Source organism: Glandiceps talaboti, chromosome 6 (assembly GCF_964340395.1).
Source record: "Glandiceps talaboti chromosome 6, keGlaTala1.1, whole genome shotgun sequence".
Lineage (NCBI taxonomy): Eukaryota > Metazoa > Hemichordata > Enteropneusta > Spengelidae > Glandiceps > Glandiceps talaboti.
The window spans coordinates 23,123,128-23,145,835 of record NC_135554.1 but is presented as its reverse complement, the minus strand read 5'-3'; the positions used below and the strand labels follow the sequence as shown (position 1 = coordinate 23,145,835).

General features: G+C 33.4%; 2 protein-coding genes across 2 annotated transcripts; both read left to right on the top strand.

Moving 5' to 3' along the window:
* Nucleotides 1–64: 64 nt before the first annotated feature.
* LOC144436978 (uncharacterized) lies at nucleotides 65–13,413 on the top strand. Its single transcript, XM_078125843.1, has 5 exons — nucleotides 65–136; nucleotides 2,004–2,082; nucleotides 3,264–3,369; nucleotides 7,677–7,745; nucleotides 13,340–13,413. Exons 2-5 carry the CDS (start codon nucleotides 2,005–2,007, stop codon nucleotides 13,411–13,413), a joined length of 327 nt encoding a protein of 108 aa, XP_077981969.1. The 5' UTR covers nucleotides 65–136; nucleotide 2,004.
* Nucleotides 13,414–16,146: 2,733 nt separating this feature from the next.
* Nucleotides 16,147–21,883, top strand: LOC144436145 (coiled-coil domain-containing protein 152-like). The gene is made up of 4 exons (XM_078124847.1): nucleotides 16,147–16,238; nucleotides 17,797–17,924; nucleotides 18,937–19,032; nucleotides 21,715–21,883. Exons 1-4 carry the CDS (start codon nucleotides 16,151–16,153, stop codon nucleotides 21,832–21,834), a joined length of 432 nt encoding a protein of 143 aa, XP_077980973.1. The 5' UTR covers nucleotides 16,147–16,150; the 3' UTR covers nucleotides 21,835–21,883.
* Nucleotides 21,884–22,708: the final 825 nt, after the last annotated feature.

Sequence of the window (22,708 nt, the reverse complement as noted above, 5' to 3'; positions counted from 1 at the left end):
GTGCACTATATTTTTAGCTGCGGATAACAATATGCGTGAATGGCAAAGCCTCATTTGCAAATGACAACAAATGGTCGTGTCCCAACAAGTTGGAACAGAAAGTTTTTGAATATAGCAGATTTAGGATCAGTTAAAGGTTTGATTTTGACTGAAGCCACTTATAAGTAATGCCTCCAAAACTTGGTTGAGAAATTATGCTTATTTCCGATATTTCCTTTATTTTATGTAATCGTTTGACCACTTGCGTCACTCACGATCACGTACGTATACGGTATAGCACAAAGTTAGGGACTGGTACATGGTCTATTCAACAAGTCAAGTGTGGGGTGGGGTGGGTATTTTTGGAATATAAATTTAGAACTTTTAATACTTATAGTTGGTCTTTTAGAAAGGATCCCTATGCAATGGGGTTGTCATTGTCAAATTGCTGGCGTTCACCACAGGGGTGTGTATTATTGCTTAGATTTCCGTTTAGCGTTTTCTTAGGAAAATATACGAATCTTGCTGCTACAAATGTATCGATCTATAGTACTACGTATTCCCTATACAGGTAGGAATATATATTCAAAAGGTTGTTATATTTAGTCTGTAGACCTGGAAAACAACAATCTATGCAATATTACACGCCCCTGTGGCGTTCACATGGGCGATGGCCGTCCTCCAGCCCAATTGCTAATGACTGGCCATGAGGAGGGGGTTTGGGTGGGGTGGGGGATACTCGCCAACTAAAATTATAATTGAATTGTAATATAATAATAGTAATAATATACACATGTAATGTAATATTGTAGTTTTGCAGTTTTTTAGTTTTTGAACTTGTGTAACATTTGTGCTTGTAATGTGAATCTGCCAGGGTACATATACATTTGCAACCATTACCATTGACCTACAACATATGTATAATAAAATAATGATGATGATGATGATGATGATGATGATGATTACCCAGCCACGTACATACCCCCCCCCCCCCCCCCTCCTTCACATCAATACTATATTGGAAAGTAGGACCGGAAGTTGTAGAGGTCAACTTTTTGTATGGCAGTGCTGCGTAGGAGCTTGCCCCTCCGCTCTAGGAAATATTGTTCATTGCATGTTTTGTTTACGTTACTTTTTAATGACAGTGCCACTCATATAGTAAAAAAAAAAAAGAAAAAAAAAAGAGTAAATGTTGTGTGCAGAGAGAAAGAGTAGGTGACCAAAAAAAAAATATTTTCTTTCATGGATGAAAGTGTTGTATGTCTCTGTTTAGTCATTGAAACACTAGATTAGAACATAACCTGTGATGTGACAGTGGAAATAGACACAAACTAAAGCTGTTTTTACAACATATTAATATAATTTATAATATACCTGGTGATAATGCTGTGCCATGATTCGCTAGAATCAGTCACGTGATAGGAAAATAGAATGACTATTTCCCTAGGGAAATAGTTCCATCAACTTTTACATGGTCACGCGACCACCGCGCGTTCACAGCAGGTCAAAATGGCAGCTTCTGACGATGTCGTCTGCCACCGCGAGTTCAAAGCATGAGGTATATTATAAAACACATATTGCCTGGCCTATATTCGGGCTATAGCACCCGTTCATTACCCCCTCGTGTCTGTGAGTTACCAGAATCACATGCATGTGATTCTGGTAACTCACAGTCCCCCGGGTGTAATAAACGAGTGCTATAGCCCTCATGGCCAGGCAATATGTGTTCACTATTGAATGGACTTAATGTGCTTAATTATACCATGGATGTATTAGGGGAGATAATGATATGTCCATGATTACACTCTGTACAATGTCTCTGATTGCTTCCATGATCATCATTCATGCAATGTACATTTTGGGGACTTTTACTATTTTTCCAACTTGATTTACAGGGATGTCCACACAACCAAGGCACTTACTATCCCACTTGTGGAATCTACCACATTAAAAACAATAGTTTTAGTTTGTGTTTATCCTAGTAGTCAATATTGTCCAGTGACCACAACTCTTTCTATTTTCAGTATGACAGAAGGTGCTTTTGATGCAGGAAAGCAGGTTGATCTGAATGGTCTTCTACATGACTTCACAGCATGGCAACAGGTAGTCTAGAACCCAGTCCCACTTGAAGTTGCATGGCTATGTTTCTGATTTGATTCTTACTTTCGTCACATAGCCAATCAAATCGTGGCTAATATTTTGCTTACTCCAAAGTCGCAGCTATAAAGGGAAAATGAAAATAAAAGTTTGAACGAGTTTTTTGAGTTGAAATTATGTATTGATTATGTATCATAAATCAGCCCTTTTCATTTTCAATTTCTACTATTAATACATGCCAACATGGTCATGCTTAGACCCTCACAGCCGTCATACACTGGTTTTGCTAAATTGTCTTACTTTAATCAAACAGCTAATCTGATCCCCTTGTCTGGTGCTCCCTCATAAGACAAACTCAACATATTATATGTGAACCGACAAAGTACAATGAAGTAGAGTGACCCATTGAAATGAAAGTCAGAATTTACCTTGACCCATGAAATCACAGTGATTCTAATACCAAGAGGTGGGGTTGCTAGTCCTAAGCCACGATGAATTATACATGGTTACTAACTTAGGTAGATGAATGATATATGTGCCAATATAAATATTTGATACTGTTTATACTGACCTAATGATGCTCTGTAACACAGGTTGAAAACTTGTCAGATAAAGCTTGTTATTATAAATAAAAATTTATAGGAACTAAAACAATAAATAACAAAGATAATGTAGGACAATATTAAAAATGAAAGTGAAAGTTATCTAAAATAATAGTGACTTGTTAAGTTGGCATCTAGACACATGGAAATGATGAATGTAGAGTAACATGATATTTGGAGATGATGAATGTAGAGTAACAGGATATTTGGAGATGATGTATGTAGAGTAACATGATATTTGGAGATGATGAATGTAGAGTAACAGGATATTTGGAGATGACGAATGTAGAGTAACAGGATATTTGGAGATGACGAATGTAGAGTAACAGGATATTTGGAGATGATGAATGTAGAGTAACAGGATATTTGGAGATGATGCTTATGGACTAAGGACTATGATTGACTGTAACCTAATGCTTGTTTGAGGAATGAAAGTGTGGCACATTATAGAATACATATATCCTGAAATAGAAAGATGAAAGAGAAAAATCAAAGAAAAAAAAAACAGGAAAAAAGTAAAACACCAGCATTTATGATTCTTATTACTAGGAAAGTGTTTGATAATTGAGTAACTTGGTTTTGTAGGCAACCACTGACCTATCATGTGAAAACAACAACCTTGAAGTACAGCTTAAAGTATTGAATAAACAACTACAGGCTTGTGAGGGAAATGAAAAGACATTAATTCAAGGTAGGTCAACAGGTGACATCAATTCCTAGCTGTATTTTGAAGAATCATGTCATTGATTGTACTTAATTCACCTTTGCTGCTGCATCTATATGGAATTAATTTACCACGTTGTTATCTGTACTGCACATACTGGTACATGTATTAAAACCTTTGATTACAAGACTTATAAAGACCTACTTTTTGAGAGCGCTTACTTATAATACCACCCCCACCCCCACATTGCTTATGTTAACCCTACTGTGATTGATTTAGATCATGTTACGTGGTAACATGATTAGTAATGAGTTTTTCCCAGAGACCTAAATTGGCTTACAGCAGGAGCAGGCACCGGCTGCTTTTTATTGGCTGTAGGGCACAGGAGCCACATGGTATATTACACTGTATGGTGATAATATTATATAATAATTTAATGCTTAAAAACTGCGTCAGAGTTTTGCTCAGAGTTGCTACATATAAATGTAATGGCAAGATTTTACATATACAAGGTAGGAAACTCTTCAAGACCTTCTTGATGTCAAAGATACCAAGAAAACAAAATGAGTAATTAGGTTTGTGACAGAAGTGTTTTCAACCTTTTGTGTAGAAAATGGTACGCCAATGCTCACAGATTGCAAGAAGACTTCTGTGAGATTTATGCTTGGTTGTCAGTTTTTTTGTTTTTTTTTTGCAAAGGGCAAAAAGAGTGGTGGTATTGAAGTGTCTGAGAATGTTGTGTGCTAGTCTAGTTGCTATGCTTGTATGTCATTCTCTACAATCTCCTTCTAATGTTTAGTCGAACGGAAAAATTCTACTGAAAGGCAAGCTAAATCTCCTTCTGGGGAAGAAATGAACAGCACATGTCAGTAGTAATCCATCACACACTGACAGGTGGTTGCAATTGGTTACCGTTGCAGTTTACTGCAAACTCAACTTACAGTTTGAATGCATGTAAGTGACGTAAGGAATTGTAAGGAAATGAATATCTCTGCATTGTTTTGACAAATGTTACTTATATTTGAAAAGAAAATGTGAAAAAGTTTACTCACCAAATGGTAAATCCATTGAAGCAAAGTGTATTTGCACAATACATCTTTGAACCAAACAACTGAAATATAACACATGTATAAGATCTACTCTATTAATCCAATTGGTAGCCGGCTGACTGACATTAGAAGGGGTAATTGTTCTGATATGTGTTTCTCATTCTCTGATATTATAATTGTTTGTAAGGAAATTAATGTCTCTGCATGTATGCATTGTTTTGACATGTTATATTTCAAAAAGGAAATGTGAAAAAAGTTTACTTGCCATTTTTCATTGCCTCAGGTATTGTAGAGGTTAATGATCCTGATTCCTCTCTAACCATTATAAACCAAATATCAGAATTTGTGTGCTACATATTTAATTCATATCCCAGCAACTTTGCTCTGTAGATACATGTATACATGTACTTCATGTATGATAAATTCTGTTTGAAAACAATGACAATGCTGTAAGAATTATACAAAGAGATACCATATGGTTAATTAAATTGCAATTGTATGATCTAAAGCTGGATAATAATTTCCAAATATCCCTAGTAACATTTTGTCTCGACTACAGCTACACGTTTATTATAATGTAGAGATAGGTACTGAATTAAAAATATCTCTACTACCATCATTTGTTTCATGTTCTGCCTCTTTTAAACCCACATTTATGTACTGAATTAATCATAATGCCCTTTATATTTTGAGACAACAAACAAGTGCTGGTAATCTGCACCGACAAGAGAGGTCAAACATCATGCATGTACCATTAATTTTATCATGGAAGTACATGTACAGTAAAAATAGAAAATTAATAAATGATAGTAGACAACAAAGGGACTATCGCACAATGTCACACAAGGTCAATAAAGAAACTTCATTCATTTAGCCCCGAAATGACTGTCCACAAGTGCAACACTGACACATTTACATGTATAAAAAAAACATAGTAGGCACTTAAATATTAGCAGAAACCAAGCACTGTTTATCCCATTAGCAGTAATTTTAATCAACGTATCAACATCTCAATAGTAAATATAGAACCTGTTATCATTGAAGGTATTAAAATTTTCTAAATTGCAAAAATGAAGTTCAGCAGTCGCACTGATGTCAGACATCCCCCCCCAAAAAAAACAAAACAAAAAAAACAAAAACAAAAAACAAAAAAAAAAAAACCCAACAACAACAACAACAACAACAACAGCAGCAGCAACAACAAAATGAATGAAATTCGTTTATTGAGCTTGTGTAACATCATGTGATCATCTCAAAATGGGTGGACAGTAAGATATTGTTACTTTCGAACTTTTGAATTGTAAATTAGAATGTGGTAGAATGTGGTATTTCGATCTGTCTACAAATGTAGTCCGGACCTTGATACAGACCTTATCATCATTGTATGACCAAGGTCTGTTGTAGACAGATCAAAACACTGCTTTTATTTCTCATTTACTGTTCTAAATAACTATATTTCACTGTTCTATTGATTCTTGGAACCATGATTGTTTTCATTCTCGCTTAGACTGTAAGATGTGATTTGTTATTCACCTGTAATTGACTCTCTCATTATGAGTGGATGCCATATTACTCACATGAACTGCATGTATCTGAATATCTGAAAAGAGGTTATCATGTTTACCATAAATAAGTGTGCTTGTCATAGCAAGTTTATCACTTGGTACATCATACAGTCATAACGATAGTGAATAATGATGACACAAGCTAAAGTTCATTGGGGTAGTGAAGCAATTTATGATCAAAAGCAATTCTCACAGCTCTGAAACAGCAGAGAGCAAACAGTGTCTTATTAATGAACTAACTTACTGTAAAGATTGTAGAGGACAGACAGATGTCTTAAATACAATACAACTATTGCTTCATAAAAAGATCTAAAACCTTTTGATCTAGTTAAAAAATATGACTAAGTAGATAATAACTATTGATATAATAATGAATTATATATATGATAACTTTACATAGGAAAGTTCATGTAGTGAGATTAATTGTGATAAGTAATCTTTTGAATGATATCTGATGCTCATATTACCGTGTCTTAATTCTGATAGAATGATATAAATGAGAAATCATCCACACAATCTTGACCTGTTTATAATCATTGATATGTAAAGAGGCTACTGTAATTGACAGTGACAGTGACAAATTATGCATTTAACTTTTTTGATTACTGATCATATTTTGCATTGTAATTTGTACTTCATTGGAAAAATTACAACCAATATTGATGGTTACTTTAAAAAAAAAAGATAGAAAATTTTTTTTTACAGCCATTCATCATGCAGCTTTCATATTTGTAGCATATGTAGTTGTCATTGCCACTACACCTAGCAGTAAAGTGAGCAAACACAGTTTGATAAAATCTGTCAATAATGTGATAGGTGAAATAGTAGTAAAAGTAATTAGAACCTTTGGTTGTGTAACAAAGAATCATTTATTACTACATTGTATATTATTTGCCAGATTTTTAATATCATAGTTGTAAACTACATGTAGAATGGATTCATGTTGTTATGGCCACTTTCTATTTACACAATATATGAATGGTGCAGCCATTGGATACCTATTGATTTTTGTTCTGGCCACAGGGAGATTGTACCATGTGTTTTAACATCATTTATTATTTCGATACTTTCCCTTCAGGTTATGATTTATTAATAATATTCAATATGAAATGACAGGCATGGAAAAGTGATTGTCTATCAACTTATGATTTCTTAATAATGTACAGTATGAAATGACAGCCATGGAGAAATGTCTATCACCTTCTTGTCCTACTTTAAGTTGGGGTATCAACTGCCCGTTATGAATAATGTACACACTAACACCAGTACTATGTTTATATACATTTACTTCTATATCTTGTTTCTGGAGCTACATTTTCCTTTATGTGGATCAACCTGATATCTTCTGGATATATTGTGTATTATTTATACATGTACCTTCACAGTTCCACATGTGAACAACCTTTGTCTTCTATAAAATGCCAACATTACAATGCCATTGGCTTGAATAACACACTATTCTTTTCAAATGAAATGTAGAAATAAGTGATTTCTTTCACTGCAACTGTGGTTACATTTACAGTGTTAGAAACACATGGGAACAGGAAAGATGATCTTCTGTGTCGTCAGTGACTCAATCATCACACTATACATGGTATATTTACAAAGTAAGAAGTTTACATTTTCATAGTAGTTGACAAGAAAGGCTCCTCTATATCCTGGAGCTGTGTTATTAATCTCCATTTCCTTATTTTTATTTTGACTCTTTTTACTTTTATAGATGTTCAAAAGCTACAAGCTGTTGTTGATACATTACAAGGAACCCTGTCCAAAAGGTGTGATATTGAAGGTAAATAGTATTTTTCATTGACATTCTTTTTTTCTTTTCTTTTGAAACAATCCAACTTTAGGCATTACAAATGTCTTTCAATAAAATATTTGCTGTGGGTCATTAGAATTCAGTCTAAGAAGTGCTCCACTGATAATATACTACTATCCCGTCGCTAAATTAGCGACTAGTTTCCCTCATATTTCAAGTTGTAGCAATGAAACAAATACAAGTACAATGTAGAGCAGTTCATTATTTTGTGGCTTGTTGGTGGCCGGGTGGTTAAACCAATGGCCTCTTACCACTGTGCAAAGGGTTCATGCCTGGGACAGGGGTTGATTAAATTTGTCATGATGTAAGTAAGAAAAGTGTTGTTCATTTGACTCTATCGAACAACCAAGGTTTTTCTTGGTAGTTTCCTCCAGCATTTACATGAACCCATAAGGGGCAGCTCTCATTGGACTTCTGGGGAGACATTAGTTAAATAACAATCAGTGTCATCTATACGTAAATTGCTATTCTTGGTCCTAAGCACTTGTATTGGCACCACATAAAGAGCAGTCATTAGACAACTTAACCATTCAAATAAAGTTTGCCAATAGATTGTGTTAATATTCTAGGGGGGGGGGGGGCTGCTTTTAGTGGAATTAATCAATCTATACTTAATCCCAGGTAAAAATATGGTCAAATATTAATCTGTTCATTTGCAAAATAAAATAATATAAGTGTATAAATTATAAAGCACCTTTCCTCTGGAGAGTGCCAAGTACTAAGAATAATTGCCCCTGACATTGATCAATAGTGGCACCAATGGTCCTTTAAATTAGACTGTCTCTGGGAGCATACATGTACATTTCATTGCAGCCTCTATAAGTGCATAGGATTACGTAAAGCATTCACATTGCAACCCCTATCCTACCAACTTCATTGCCCAGTTATACAGCTGGGTTGACTGGGGCACAATCATGGCTCAAACTTGTCAAAGTACTTTAACCATTCAGAAACAAATGACCGGAAGGAGCGGAGGCTAGAACCTGCAACCTACAGATTCCAATCCAATCATTCATTATTCAAACATCATTCTTCCACATGTAATTTTTGAATGAAAACATATAGATTGTCATTCATATTTAAAAAGTCATTTTTTGAATAGAGTGGGAAGTCAGAGGAGATTTTAAGTGAATGGAATGACATTGATAGTCAGTTTACTAAGAAGCCCATTAATTAGTACTTTTGTAGTGAATATTTCCCAGTAAGATAAATTGTAATCCTAAATATCTCATATTTGGAAGTACAATAATGACTTTTACATGTAGATAATAATTAATGGTACATGATCTTTTATTGGCAATAAAGAAATACTAATTACTAGATGTTGATGAAATACCATCATAAAATAATAGCAGGTAGTGATGTTATGAATTATGCCTTATTTACACATTGATATTTTCAAATGAAAATTATGGGAATGAATGAAACCAGAATCATTTTCAGGTGAACATGTAAATTTAGATGTGAGGCTAAAATGCATTTATCCACTTTTGAAATAACACCACCAAAGACAAATACAAACTAATATGGTAGTGGTGCACATGTCCATATGGTGTAAAGTTGCTCAATTTTGGCAGACAAGAGGTTAACTTTTATTGACAAAAATGTTTTCTTTGACCTAAATTAACCCAACATGTCAATTGGCAATGATGAGAATAAAGTACAGCTTAAATGCGGTAATAAATTACAGTTATACTGCATTGAAAGAGAACATTGATGAAATTAGTAGTCTTTTGTCGTCTGCAGTGTTGTTCTTTTTTGGTTCTGCATCTTCAAAATACGGCGTACATTGTTCATTGTACATGGAGCTCAAAATGTGTTATGTTTTGTATCTGTCTCTTTTTGTTTGTATACATGATGGCCGTTTTAAAAAGAAGATCATCATTTTGAAAACAATCCACTTTTGACTGCATTTTGGAAACCACTTGTTTTTGTGTGCATTCCTGTGCAAAGTAGGTGCTCAGAATTGTTGCTTTTCCATTTACAATGTATAAACGTTGCCTTGTACATAGAGCCTGCAATTCTTGGAAACATCTGATTCTTCAGAAATGAATCACATTGGCATTGCCTCAACTATTATCGATCTTGCCTAATCTCACAAAATCTACAGGGAATTGATTGACTGGGGGCAAAAATGGAACCAAATGTTCGTGATTATTTTATATTAAAGCAATTGAACACCTTCGAGTCATAATACATTCCAATTAAATAAAAATAGCTGAAAGGAATATGTTCCATTTTGCAAAATAATCACTGAATGCTCAACTTCGGAAGTTTACACTTCATGTTAAATATTCATGCATTTTTTGCTTTATAACATAAAATATTCATTTGTTTTGGAAGTTGGGAGAGAGTGCTGTTTTATATTCAAGAGTGTGATGTGACAAATCCTTTAGGTCATTACGAACAAATCTCCCTTTGCTATATGGGACTCTGATGGAAGTAGTAGTATATGTAAGTTACGGTTTGGCAAAAAATGACTTGCTTTGTAAGAGGTTTATCTTCAGTTATTTATTGAAATAAGATGAAAGCATGTGATTAAGTGCTTATCCCTACTTAAAGTTATTGGTACCTGAAGAGACACCCCTTGAAATGTGTGGCATACCAATGTCTGTTCCCATATGTGATCCTAATAATTGTATGCAGTCCCTGGCTTAGTCAGAAAGTGTATACATATAAATGTCCTGTTAGTAGGAGACTGTGTTTTTCCAGGGAAAGTTAATTGACTTTGCTACATGATAATTTATACATGTACCTTTTACTGGATGAACTCGACATTAAATTGACGATATGATTATTCATGTATTCCCTTTTTTACTTGATGTGCTTGTTTTTCTTGTATACAGTATTCTACACCTTGAATCAGCTCAATTCAATCTATAGTATAAATATACATGTAGTGATTAATTGGCCTCATTTATAGTTCAATTTCCTGTCACAAGTAATTAAAATATGAATATCATAACCTTGAATGACAAATTCTTTGAAACTGATAAGGTAGGTCAAGTTAATTTCTTGTCATTTCTCATTACAATCTGTCCCCTTGAATGACAGTCTTTGAATGAATGAAGTTATGATATGCCCACATTCCATTTTCCTTCTGTATACTATGAGTAAGAAAAGTTGGACCCCTCAGAAACTATAGGATTTATTTTCTGGTTGTTGTGCATCTTAGCAATGTGGGTTTATATCCTTGTCATCTGTTCTGTGATGCTCAAAATATGAGTCAAAATGGCTATATAATTTAATAATAATAGTAGTAACAGTAATCTATTTTATTAGGCCTAATAAAAAACATTGTTTGGTTCCAGTTACCCGTCCCCACCTAGTTTTTCACACCAATGCTGAAGATTTGTTTTATGTATTTGAGAAAAAATTGTAAAATCGCAAAAATTGTTAAGTCTTGCAAAAAATAGTGGATGAGGAAAAAGACATCAATTTAAAAAGACAATATAGAACTGTTCTTTCAATCTGTAATGGTTGTACATCTGATGAGAAGAAACCAATAACACAGAAACCATATGGAAAACAATGGAAAACATAACTATTTGAACTAGACACTGGCATATAAAATTAAATAAGAAATCTACCTACCCCACCTATTCTAAAATTGAGCGTAACTGGAACCCCACAATTTCTTTTGTTAGGCCTTATAGTGAAATGGCATAATTAAAAAAATACCTCCCTGCACATTATTAGGCCTATATCATCTATATGTCATATTGAATGAAAAGCAAATTTACAATGGCAGTATAGATAGATAGATTGAATGAAAAGAAAGCAAATGTACATATTAGGCCTAATAAAAAAATAACACATTTATCTCTATGTTGTAGTAAACACATATTTGCCTATAAATTAACAAAAATAATTTTTTGAATGAATTTGACTAATTTGTCTCATTTTATTTTCATTTTTTGAACATTTCTGTAGACGGATGTTTAATATAACTTGTCATCTTAATTAAATATCATTATTAAACAGTAATTCAATAATTAAACTCATTTTATTCAAATGATCTAATTTTGCATCTACTTGAATTTCACCTTGAATAACAAATTCCCAATGGAAGAATACTTTTGTTGTTGTTCATTTATCAGTCCATTTGTACTACCCCATGAATGACATGCATTCTTTGATAATATTAAGTAGTTGATATGTCTCATTTATCCCTTCTGCTTGTCACATCTGAAATTATCTTTTCAATAGACACATAAAACATGTTATACATTGTGTATGTAATTGCAAGCTCTTTCAGTTGAATGATAAGTAGTCTCATTCCATTTCAATGTTTTCACATATACAGTGTTTTTAAGGGTGACAAGAAGGTAAAATCTACTGAGGTTCTCATGTCATTTTAGCTGGGTTCCTAAACAAAATTGGCATATATTCAATGGGGAAACACTGTCATTTTTACCCCTTTGTTTTTGTTGCCGGGGTTCCCCAACCTCAGAAAAAAACTGTTCTATGATGTATGAAGTCTGCATATTTTTTATTAACATTATGTACATGTATCACTATCAGATATTTACGTTTTAACCTGAACTAATATATTCTTATTAAGGAAAGTGATTTCAATGTTCCATATTGATTTATTTCCATTTCTTGTATATTTATAAATGTACTTTTTTTAAAAATAATTTCAGAATAAATAAACTTGTAATGAAGTTATAGGTATTAGTCTCAAACTTAGTTTGACTTCATCTAAATACAACATTCATATCATTGCTTCAAGTAGAAGCTACAGTGCATGTGTATTCATATACCTTGATTAAAAGAAGGAAATGTAACAAATAATGGACTGTGTATAAAAGACTTTCTCAAAGTCATATATTTTAATAAAAATTGGGGGCTAGATGTTGCTCTGTAATTAATAGTATTCCTGGGAATTAGAGCTTTCAACAATTTCACAAAGAGATATATGGCTTTTTTTTTTATTTGAATGTCATATTCATAAACTGCATCAGTATTCAACAGCTTTGTCTGAAAATAGGAATTTAATTTAATTTTCAGGCAAATTCTAAGAAACCATATGGACAGGATAGATACCTTTCACTCTTAGACTTGCTACATGTAATTGAATACACCTATTTCAGTGTAGTTGGATTTAGCTCACTCTTGCATGTTAATTGAGTTTCAGTTTGTACATGTATTAATAGATGTTATTCTCCAATAATTTCCTTTGTTCAGAAAGAAAATGCAAGTGACCTAAGGGGCCTTGTCACTATGAGTCGCTAGATGAGTAGTGACAAACCCTTAGGTCACAAATATTTTCCAGCTGAATGAAGATAAATATTAGGGAATAATATAATTATACCTTCTCAAGCATAATTCATGAAAAATTGGGAAAATAATGGTGATTTGGAACACTTTGACTCATATTTCAAGCACTGCTGAACCAGGCACAGGTTGTCATGACATAGAATTACCAGGATATTAATGTACATGTAATCCATATTTTCTGTTCAATGACAATATCTTGGCTTGTGCATGGTATAAAGTTTAATAAATTATTACATGACACATAAAAACACCTAATTTTCTTCTTCACTTCTTCCAACCAGAAGAGAACAGTCAGCTTAAGAAAAAGTTAGCAGATTATGAGGACAAGCTTATACAGATCAAACAGGTTAGATAGTGATACTTACTGATAGACAGGTCAAGTTTGTTTCTTTTATCTACAGACAGGAAATCCAGCTTAGGATACAGTAATGACAGTTCAAGCCAACTGGGACCTATTGTTTTATTCATGACACATATTTATCAGTGGGCTTAACTATTTGTAGTGAATGAATAGATACATTTGTATTTGAAGCTCAAGTGAAGGTTGTCCAACATGTAAAAAGATTTTATCAAGGTAGCAACCCTGAAAAGGTTAAATTGATTAATAGTGTTTACAATTGATAGGTTGTATTTTAATTATTAAGTTTTCTAATCAGAATACAAAATACATGATACAGTTACTGATATCATGGCTCAATTCATCTTTGCTGTTGTTTTATTATATTTGTATGTCTTGCTGTATGTATGTATGTGTGTGTGTATGTGTGTGTATGTAAGTATGTACCCGGCATGTCTTACTGTATGTATGCATGTATGTATGTATGTATGTATGTATGTATGTATGTATGTATGCATGTATATATGTATGTATGTATGTATGTATGTATGTATGCATGCATGCATGCACGTATGTATACTATGTATGTATGTATGCATGCATGTATGTATGTATGTGCAGAGGTCAATAGACTTTGTCTTCTTTGGGTAATTGTCGTACAGGAATAACACTTAGGATAAAGTAATGTGTTATGAATTGGCAGGTATGGAATTTTTTATGGCAGAATAAGAACTGTTTACCCTAGAGCATTCATTTGTAGACAGCCAATATTCCCTTGTTAAACATATAAGACAATCCATGAGCTTCAATCTTTGATACTTCTATCTCTCCTTTGAGATATTCACCAAATCTAGATAATTGCTTACTTGTTACTCTTTAGTTATTAACTTTCAGTCTGATGACTTGCCTCAGGTATTATACTGTTTCTAAGAGCATTATTTCAGATGGAGATCACCGTTACTACTAGGCTTATAAATCTGTGTTTTATACCTGTAACTTCATGTATTTATATCTTTTTTGGGGTAAGTTTTGAAGTATATTGAAAGGTACAATGTACATGTACCTGTAATACTGAATCGTGCATGTAGTTTACCACCACTTGCAAATCGCATAACTCAAATCTGGTCTGCAGCATAATACATACTTTAAATTAAATACATCAGGGTTCTCCTTATTTTTGAATAATGAAGGAGATGCCTCATTTACATATTAATTTACATATTAACATATTTTCAGATCATAACAAAATGTATAATTTATAAAGAAATTCTTTAAGTTCAACAATTTCAAACTTTAATAATAGCATGATTCATCATGGCAAAAGCAAAGTGGCGGCCAACTCAAACAAAAGGGTGGCCCACCACCAGAGGAGTGGCCCATGGAAACAGAGGAGTGGTGCATGTGCGACCTCAAAAAAACTCGTGGAGAACACTGTACACATAATATACATATTATCATATGTCAAGGAAACTCTTTTTATTCTATCAACTGTGCAAACAATGCCAGAAAACAACACTAATGCCTCTGAAGAAACAAATCCATCAATACTGTAATTTAATGAGGTTGTGTTTTTTACCAAGTTAAAAATGTTATAAACTTGGCTTGTGCCCCTTTAACTAAACTGTGTAATTATTTTGGGGATTGCGAAACTTATCCGGTCCTGTATATATACTTATTGACGACAATAATAAAAGACATCCATGAGAAATGTATTCAGATGGATTGTTCCTTCAAACACGATTCTGTGCTCGTGGGACATTGTTTAACTTTTGTTTACTCATGATTTTCCAGTTCATATAGCATGAAGTGTATGATTACCTTTAAGGGTGATAGTAATCCATGTTTCCATAATGAATAATTTATTAACATTACATATTGCTGCTTACTGTCACTGTTCTGTTCATTTGCCAAAAAGTTATAGTCTGAATCAACCATGAAATAAAATTCTGTTTAAAACATTTCCTGTTACTTGTTAGAGGGGATAAACCAAAATCCACTCATACCAATACTCGACTCGGACCTAAAAAAAACCATCCAATTGTATGTTAAATCAGTACTCTGTTAGCTTGCCAGTAGGTCAGGTATTCTCCAGAGCGAAATGAGAAATTAATTACTATTGCTTGTAAGAATATATACACATGTGTGATTATCTTGAAGGAAATTCATAATTTAAAGATGCTGAGCCATACCATATTAGGTTTGTGATAGAATAAAAAGAATTACCTGTAATGTTACTTCAATTATTTGTTGCATAGTGGTTCAGTGAACATGTACATGTGACCAACATAAACTCAACTGCTTTGTTTTTATTTTGACTTCATTTTGTGTATTTGTTTATCAGTTACTACTCATTGCAAGGTTTCATTATATATATATACATGTAAGTAGAGTTTGTGGATGTGGCCTTGCTTTTTTCAAATGTGTGTGTGTGTGTGTGTGTGTGTGTGTGTGTGTGTGTGTGTGTGTGTAAATGAGCTTAATGATCTAATAAACTAATTTCATTTAAACTAATACACCTGCCTTTCACATGTCCAGCCTTATATGTACATTATTTCCATTCTATTGTACATGTACCAATATGTACATTTGCAGATACAAAGTTACTTTGCATATAATGTAATGGGACTGCTATCATAATATCCATAAGGTTATATTGGACTGTGCATTCACTACATCATAATACCAGCTATCATAAAAATTTGGTAATCTGCTCATGTTCCTTGTTGTGATTCTCTAACAGGAACATGAAACTGCAATGTGTGAAGCAAGAGATGAACTGCAAATACTTCAAGAAAATAACAAAGTAGAAATTGAAAGAGTTCAAGAAGCTGAAAGAAAGCAGGGTAAGGATCTTCAAAGTTTGAAACAAAAAATCTATGAATCAGTGATATACTACATTGTACATTTTATTTTTAGAGTGATATTGGCTATAGAATGAATAATTGCTTGAACATTTGAAAATAAAATACCTGGGATAATTATGCATAGCTGGTAGTCTGACGCAGAAGATCATTGGATGGAAGTAACCAAAGTTTTATTTGATTGATGGCCAAAAATGTACACCCTGAGATTTCCTGTGTTGCCAATACATAACCACCTGTTATTTCCTACACATACTGAAAGAATGGTGAAAGTATTCATTACATATCTGTGTAAATAACTGCTTACAAGCAAATATACATAACGGGAAACGTACATGTAAATGTAGACTTGAGGCTTTCATAAATAAATGCATGTGTAAACTTAAATACATTTAATCCAGTGCTGTTGAACATAAACAAAGGATAGATTCTGGTCAAGCATAAAAATAGTTTGGCTGATGAATACCCTATTATAACAAGCATTTTACACGCTTGTAGCACAATATTGGCATATTTCTCAAGTTACAATAAATTTGATTCAAGGATGATTTATATATGTGTCTTTATAATGTCAAAATTGTGAAATTTTGTTTTTTACCTTGGGGGAATATGGTCTTACTTTCCTTTACACATTCGTTTCTGAAGGCATATATTATTTATATTGTTGAATGAATTACTGTATCATGGGATTTGTCATTGTTTCTTTGGTTACTAATCAAATACTTTTTTATTGTTGTTAATCAAATATATTCTCAGTTGAGTGTTTTTACCCTCTTTCATCAGTTATGCTCAAATGCCATCAAGTTTCTACCTTATTTCCTCGAGTCAGTACCATGTTCGTATGTCGCCGCCTGTTTCGGCATTCCACAAAGCTTTTTATTCCCAACTGTGCACAGCCCAAAATGGCTGTAGCAACAGAATCAATCTTTCCATACTGATTATTCCAGTATTATTTTATAGAAAACTTTTACGTAACAGCAGACAAATACTTACCTGTGTTCTTGATTACATTTATTATCAATTTTAGCAGTACAGTACAGTATCTCACAAACTATAATACATAGAGACTTGGTTCAAGTGTCCATACCTGTACTAGACTGTTCTTATTGATCTTCACTTTCCAAATTAAACATTGCAACCAAGATTTCCTTGTTTAGAGAACAGATGCTACATGTACCTTTGTATGTACCAGTATCACTATCAGGGCCTCAATTTTAATTTTGTCGTGTGGTATTTAGATTGAGCCACAAAGTGGAACAGGGGTGTCAGCTACAATTTTCTACTGATTTCCATTGGCTCTAACTGACTGAGACTTCCAAGTCATAAAATGATGTTTAGTAGTCTCTTTACCCAGGTACTCTGCTATGAAGGCATGATTTTGTAGAACCATCTAAATTCTCCTTATGACTGCATGTATTGTCAGCCATTTTTTAATGATGTTTTTTTTCAAGATTGAATCAAATATATCTTATTAAATTATGTATAGTTCAGACACCTAGTTCCAAATGTAACTTTGTTTTGGATTTACTCTTTTTTTAAGCTAAACAGAAGGTTGCAGTTGTTGAAGAGAGGTTACAAAACAAGGATCAACAAGTGACGGAAGTTCTTAACCAGCTTACCAGCCTGAAAAAAGAAAAACATGATGAGTTGATGAAGATACGCCTTGAGGTACAATGTTATATCAAATGTTGGTTGACTAGTATTATTTACATAGTGTAATCAGAATGTCACTGTTTTCTTTAAAGTCTCAAAGGAGTTTGACCTGACTGCAGTAACTTTTTTTTACTGTATAAGGTGTTTACATGTCTAACAGTTGAGCATTCGTATATTTCTTCCCTCAAACAGGCACTTCCCAGATTGATTATAGGAATGAGTTCTTTCCATAGTTAGGTTCGTGTATGCTGACATCTGTGACACTCAGAAACTGATTTCATTCAAAACTTGCACAAAGGCTGTGTACATGTACATGTAGTATGTACAGAGGACATAGCATGACATTTTTGTAGTGATATGTTGATTTGTTGATTTGTCTAGAATGATCTTATTTACACATATCATAGCATAATCAGTATATCATTTTTCTTTATAGTCTCAAAGAAGTTTGAACTGACTGCAGTAACTTTATTTTTAACTTTCTTTTAAAACACCATTGATTTGTTGTTTGAGACTCTTTCTTTGAAGATTGACTTCTTTTCAAATGTGCTTAATGTTTTCCATCATATGTTGTATAATGAGAAACTTTAAAGCTGGCTTCTGATTGATGTCATCACCTACTTCTTGGAAAAGAATTGTCGCCTGTGTCAAAAGTAATTATGTCATTTCCTGTCACCCATGGTTTTCTTGTCACTTCACACTTGTATATCCTACAGCAGGGTGACATATAGATCAAAGCATTTGTTTCACATTGTGTATATTGATCCTCAATTATTTATCAGTGATTTAAAAATGAATCTAACATGTAGCAATTCATATATAAACTGCTAATAATGTGAATCTAACATGTAGCAATTCATAAAGAGCAAATACATTTGACACACTTGTTCATGAGAAGTGATTATTTTATACCTATTATCTTTTGATCTAAGTATGAATCAATTCTTTGGAACATTTATTTAAACAAATATAGACAGTAATTCATCTATTGATTACATTTTGTATTAATTCATTAATATCTTGATAGTATGACGCTAAAGTGTTGTCACTGCGGAAGCAGAACCAGAAAACAGCGCAGCAGAAAGGCCAAGCAAATGCTGCAAACCATGAAATTTTCAGAAAGGTAATAATTTCCTCTTATATTTAATTCCCGTCAAAGTACATGTTGTGATGATGTCGACTATGCTCTTTTTTTGTAGCTGTTTACTGGAAGTTTTAAAGTGGCAAAAGACGAGTCTATAAGTTTGTCACTCAAGTGAAAAAACTTACAACCCATAACTCCAAATTAAAGCATTTTTTGTATGTACCACAATCATTTATAGCATCCATATCAAGTGTAAAAGTATACTGTTTCATTTGCTAATTGACCACATTAGAAAGGCCACATGCTAGGCTTGTAAATAAACCAATTGAAACAGTATACTTTTACACTTAATATTAATGCTATAAACTAGTGTAGTACATAAAAGAAAGTGCTTTACTTCAGTGTTACTCTTTGTACATAGAACCACATTCCAGTATAATGTTACTATCGATGCATGTCTTCTATAAGAGTATGAGTGTGATTGTCGTTTGGCATTATTAGAGTACTTGATTGCATAGTAGGGATTTCCTGAAAATGTTTTGATACATACATGTATAATGATAACTATGTCATTGCAAGTGGTGTTTAAGTATCTTCAGTATAAAGTAGAATACTGTGATTACCTTATAAGTATGCAGTTAACTCAGCTTGTGCCCCTTTTAATCTTCCATTTGATGCTATTTAATGGGAGTTGTAATCACTCATATGATTCATTACCTATCTATATATCTATCTATCTACTATTTATCTATCTAATATATATATATATATATGGATGGATAGATAGCAAAAGTTTGAAGTCGTCTTTACTTCCAATCCCAAGTTGAAGTCTTGATAGTGATGTTTCGGTGTGTCTAGCACACCTTTATCAAGCTACAGTACATGGAAATATATATATATATATATAGTCATTCATTAGCAATTTCAGATAATTCATATTTAAAAAATTGTCTGGAATCATTGGTTAATGTGCTATATAATTAAAATGCCATGCATCTATGAAATCATTCATATTTATTGCTACTTTGTCAGATGTCAGCGTTTGTTTGCAAAATCTGCTTTGAAATCATGTATCATTCATGCATGCATGAATTCAGGCTTTCATAATTTACAAATTTTGTAGAAAGCACTTAGATTTAAGACATAGATAAATCACTTTACTTTTTCTGGTTTGATGTATGAATTACAGTCAGCTTACTTGTGATTCATAGGATACTTATAAGTGCTGTCATGGCCAATTTAGATCTTAGGTAACATAGTTTCTCCATTGTAAAATACCCACAGTGACATCACAATATATCAAGGGCTATATTTCACTGTCTTGCACCTAAAAAGATTGACTTATAAGATTGCAGTTGCTAGATCATATATTAAATTATATACAAGATTTGCTTCATGTTCATCTTGGATGTTAGTGGATGAATGCTTAGCTTGTGTGTGAGCTTCTTACTAATGCGGTCTGGATTCAAACTTGTCCAGCAACAGCTGTTTTTGATATTAAAAATGAATCAGGTCTTTATGTAAGAAGATGACACTCCGATCCTATCAAACAATGCAGATTCCCCCTCCTCCTCCTCCTCAAAGTATTTCAGTTTTTGCCATTTTTGATGTGAGCCCTTCTATCAGTATCTTAAAAGCATTTTAAAGCATTCCTGGCCTTGTCATTATATCCACTTTTGATGGTGTCATTTGATCTGCCACTGTATAAATGGATTTAATGAATAAATATGACACAGTTTGCCCATGAAGGAGATTTTTATATTTTGTTCACTATGGCAACAACAAATGCCATAGTTGCTGCTGCTGATGATGGTGATGATTTTTATGTATCATGTATTATGTAGTAGGAAATCCACTCCTTTTTGTTGGTGTTTGACATAGAAGCATATATGCCACCAGGTCTAATGCAGATATACTTTAATGTAGGCCTACATGTAAGATATCTATTTCACCAGATCCACTAAACTGTCAAACTGCATGGTTTGGCGTTATTGGAGACAATTCAATGTTTGAGACATTTACACTTCATCCAAAAAGCTCACTCACATGTACCAGTAGGTTGAATGTACATGTATATGTAGTCAGAATTTCTAGCTTACTTTTCACGCAATTGTACTACCCGGTAGATTGGAATGTTGGAAGAATGAAATACATAAGAGCTGTCGCCAGCAATTGGATTAAGATTAAAAGTTTGGTATGAAAAATAGTTGTCCGACTAAATTATGAAAATAGTTGGCCAAAAAGAAGTGGATGATCCTGTGTTATCCGTATGGCTCCACTGTTAAAATTACACTAATGTGAGAACCCGGGATTGAAACCCTGGCCACTAGGGAAATACATATCGTTCATCAATCACCATCATGTGCACTCATTAATAACAAGAATGTTGCTGTACAATGAAGACATCAACTTAACAACCATGAATATATTGTTTCTACTAACTCACATTATGCAATGGCCCACAGCAAAGATGCTCTATAAAGGTACAAGGTCAACTTAATGTTTGAAATCGCAAGTAATTGTAGGTGATGTAAAATCGTGAAATGACTCTCCATAACCCATAGTTTAGGAAAATGTTTTTATTTCCTGGATTGGCATTCCCCTTTAATGCCCAATCTTTGAGCTTGCCCAACACACACACACACACACACACACACACACACACACACACACACACACACATATATATATGAATGGTACAATCAAACTCTTAATTTTCAGAAATGGCAACATATGAAAGCAGAATCTGAAAGGGAAATAGCTTCTCTCAAGCGGACCATAGCAGACCTTCAAAGGAAAGCAGACATGCAAGGAACATCAACTAAAAGAAGAAAATTTTAACATTCAGACAATTTTGACAGTACTTGTGATTTTTTGCATATATGATTTATTGCCATGACCGTGTGTAAAGCCCCATAACGGATGAGTAGGTATTACTTTGAGGTATCAGATTTCGTGTTGTTTTGAAAGGATATGGCATGTGACATAATTAAAGCCATTGTTCCCATCTTGAAATATGACTTCATTTCTATAATTTATTATATTCTGCTATAGAAGCAACAAGTAGGCTGAGCTTCTGTTTACAAATTTGGCAGATGCTATGATCTTTTACAGTTTTTGTACTTTAACAGGAAGAGGCTACTCTGACTGTTTCTGAGAAGATGTCTTTATTTTCTATAAAATGATACTTTCAGCATATTCTCTGAATCACTCATCAGTTTTCTCTGATATTTGGTTAGGCAGTGTATGTTTCCAGGGTTTAACTTCTTTGAATCTTCCCATCAGTTTGCAATGATATTTAAGATGCCTGTTCCAAGAGTTTAGTCTATTTTCAGATTTGTTCCCAAAATTGCATTAGATGTATAATAAAAATGTCCACAATAACAGCATAATTAAAACGGGCTTCTCTTCCATGTAATTATACCTTTCATTAAACATTGCATAAGTGTTCTTTCGACTGGGAGGTTACTTCTTTATGCTTTACTAAGGTAGAAAAGTCGGTTTCATAAAGTACCATTGTAATACAATCTGATTAAAATCCGATGTAGATGTCGGCTAATCGTGCATTGCTATCTTACCATCGTTATTTAGCTTGAATTGACCTTCGTAGAGGAGGCGATCAGGCTAAAAAATGTAAACATGTACTACGAAGGTCAATTCAAGCTAAATAACGATGGTAAGATAGCAATGCACGATTAGCCGACATCTACATCGG

What these genes read in the sequence shown, in the direction of transcription:
- LOC144436978 (XM_078125843.1), top strand. Translation starts at nt 2,005, where the DNA reads ATGACAGAAGGTGCTTTTGATGCAGGAAAGCAGGTTGATCTGAATGGT. An exon ending in ACTTCACAGCATGGCAACAG is followed by an intron (nt 2,083 to 3,263) that starts GTAGTCTAGAAC and finishes TTGGTTTTGTAG; the next exon opens with GCAACCACTGACCTATCATG. An exon ending in CAAAAGGTGTGATATTGAAG is followed by an intron (nt 7,746 to 13,339) that starts GTAAATAGTATT and finishes TCTTCCAACCAG; the next exon opens with AAGAGAACAGTCAGCTTAAG.
- LOC144436145 (XM_078124847.1), top strand. Translation starts at nt 16,151, where the DNA reads ATGTGTGAAGCAAGAGATGAACTGCAAATACTTCAAGAAAATAACAAA. An exon ending in AGAAGCTGAAAGAAAGCAGG is followed by an intron (nt 16,239 to 17,796) that starts GTAAGGATCTTC and finishes TCTTTTTTTAAG; the next exon opens with CTAAACAGAAGGTTGCAGTT. An exon ending in ACCATGAAATTTTCAGAAAG is followed by an intron (nt 19,033 to 21,714) that starts GTAATAATTTCC and finishes CTTAATTTTCAG; the next exon opens with AAATGGCAACATATGAAAGC.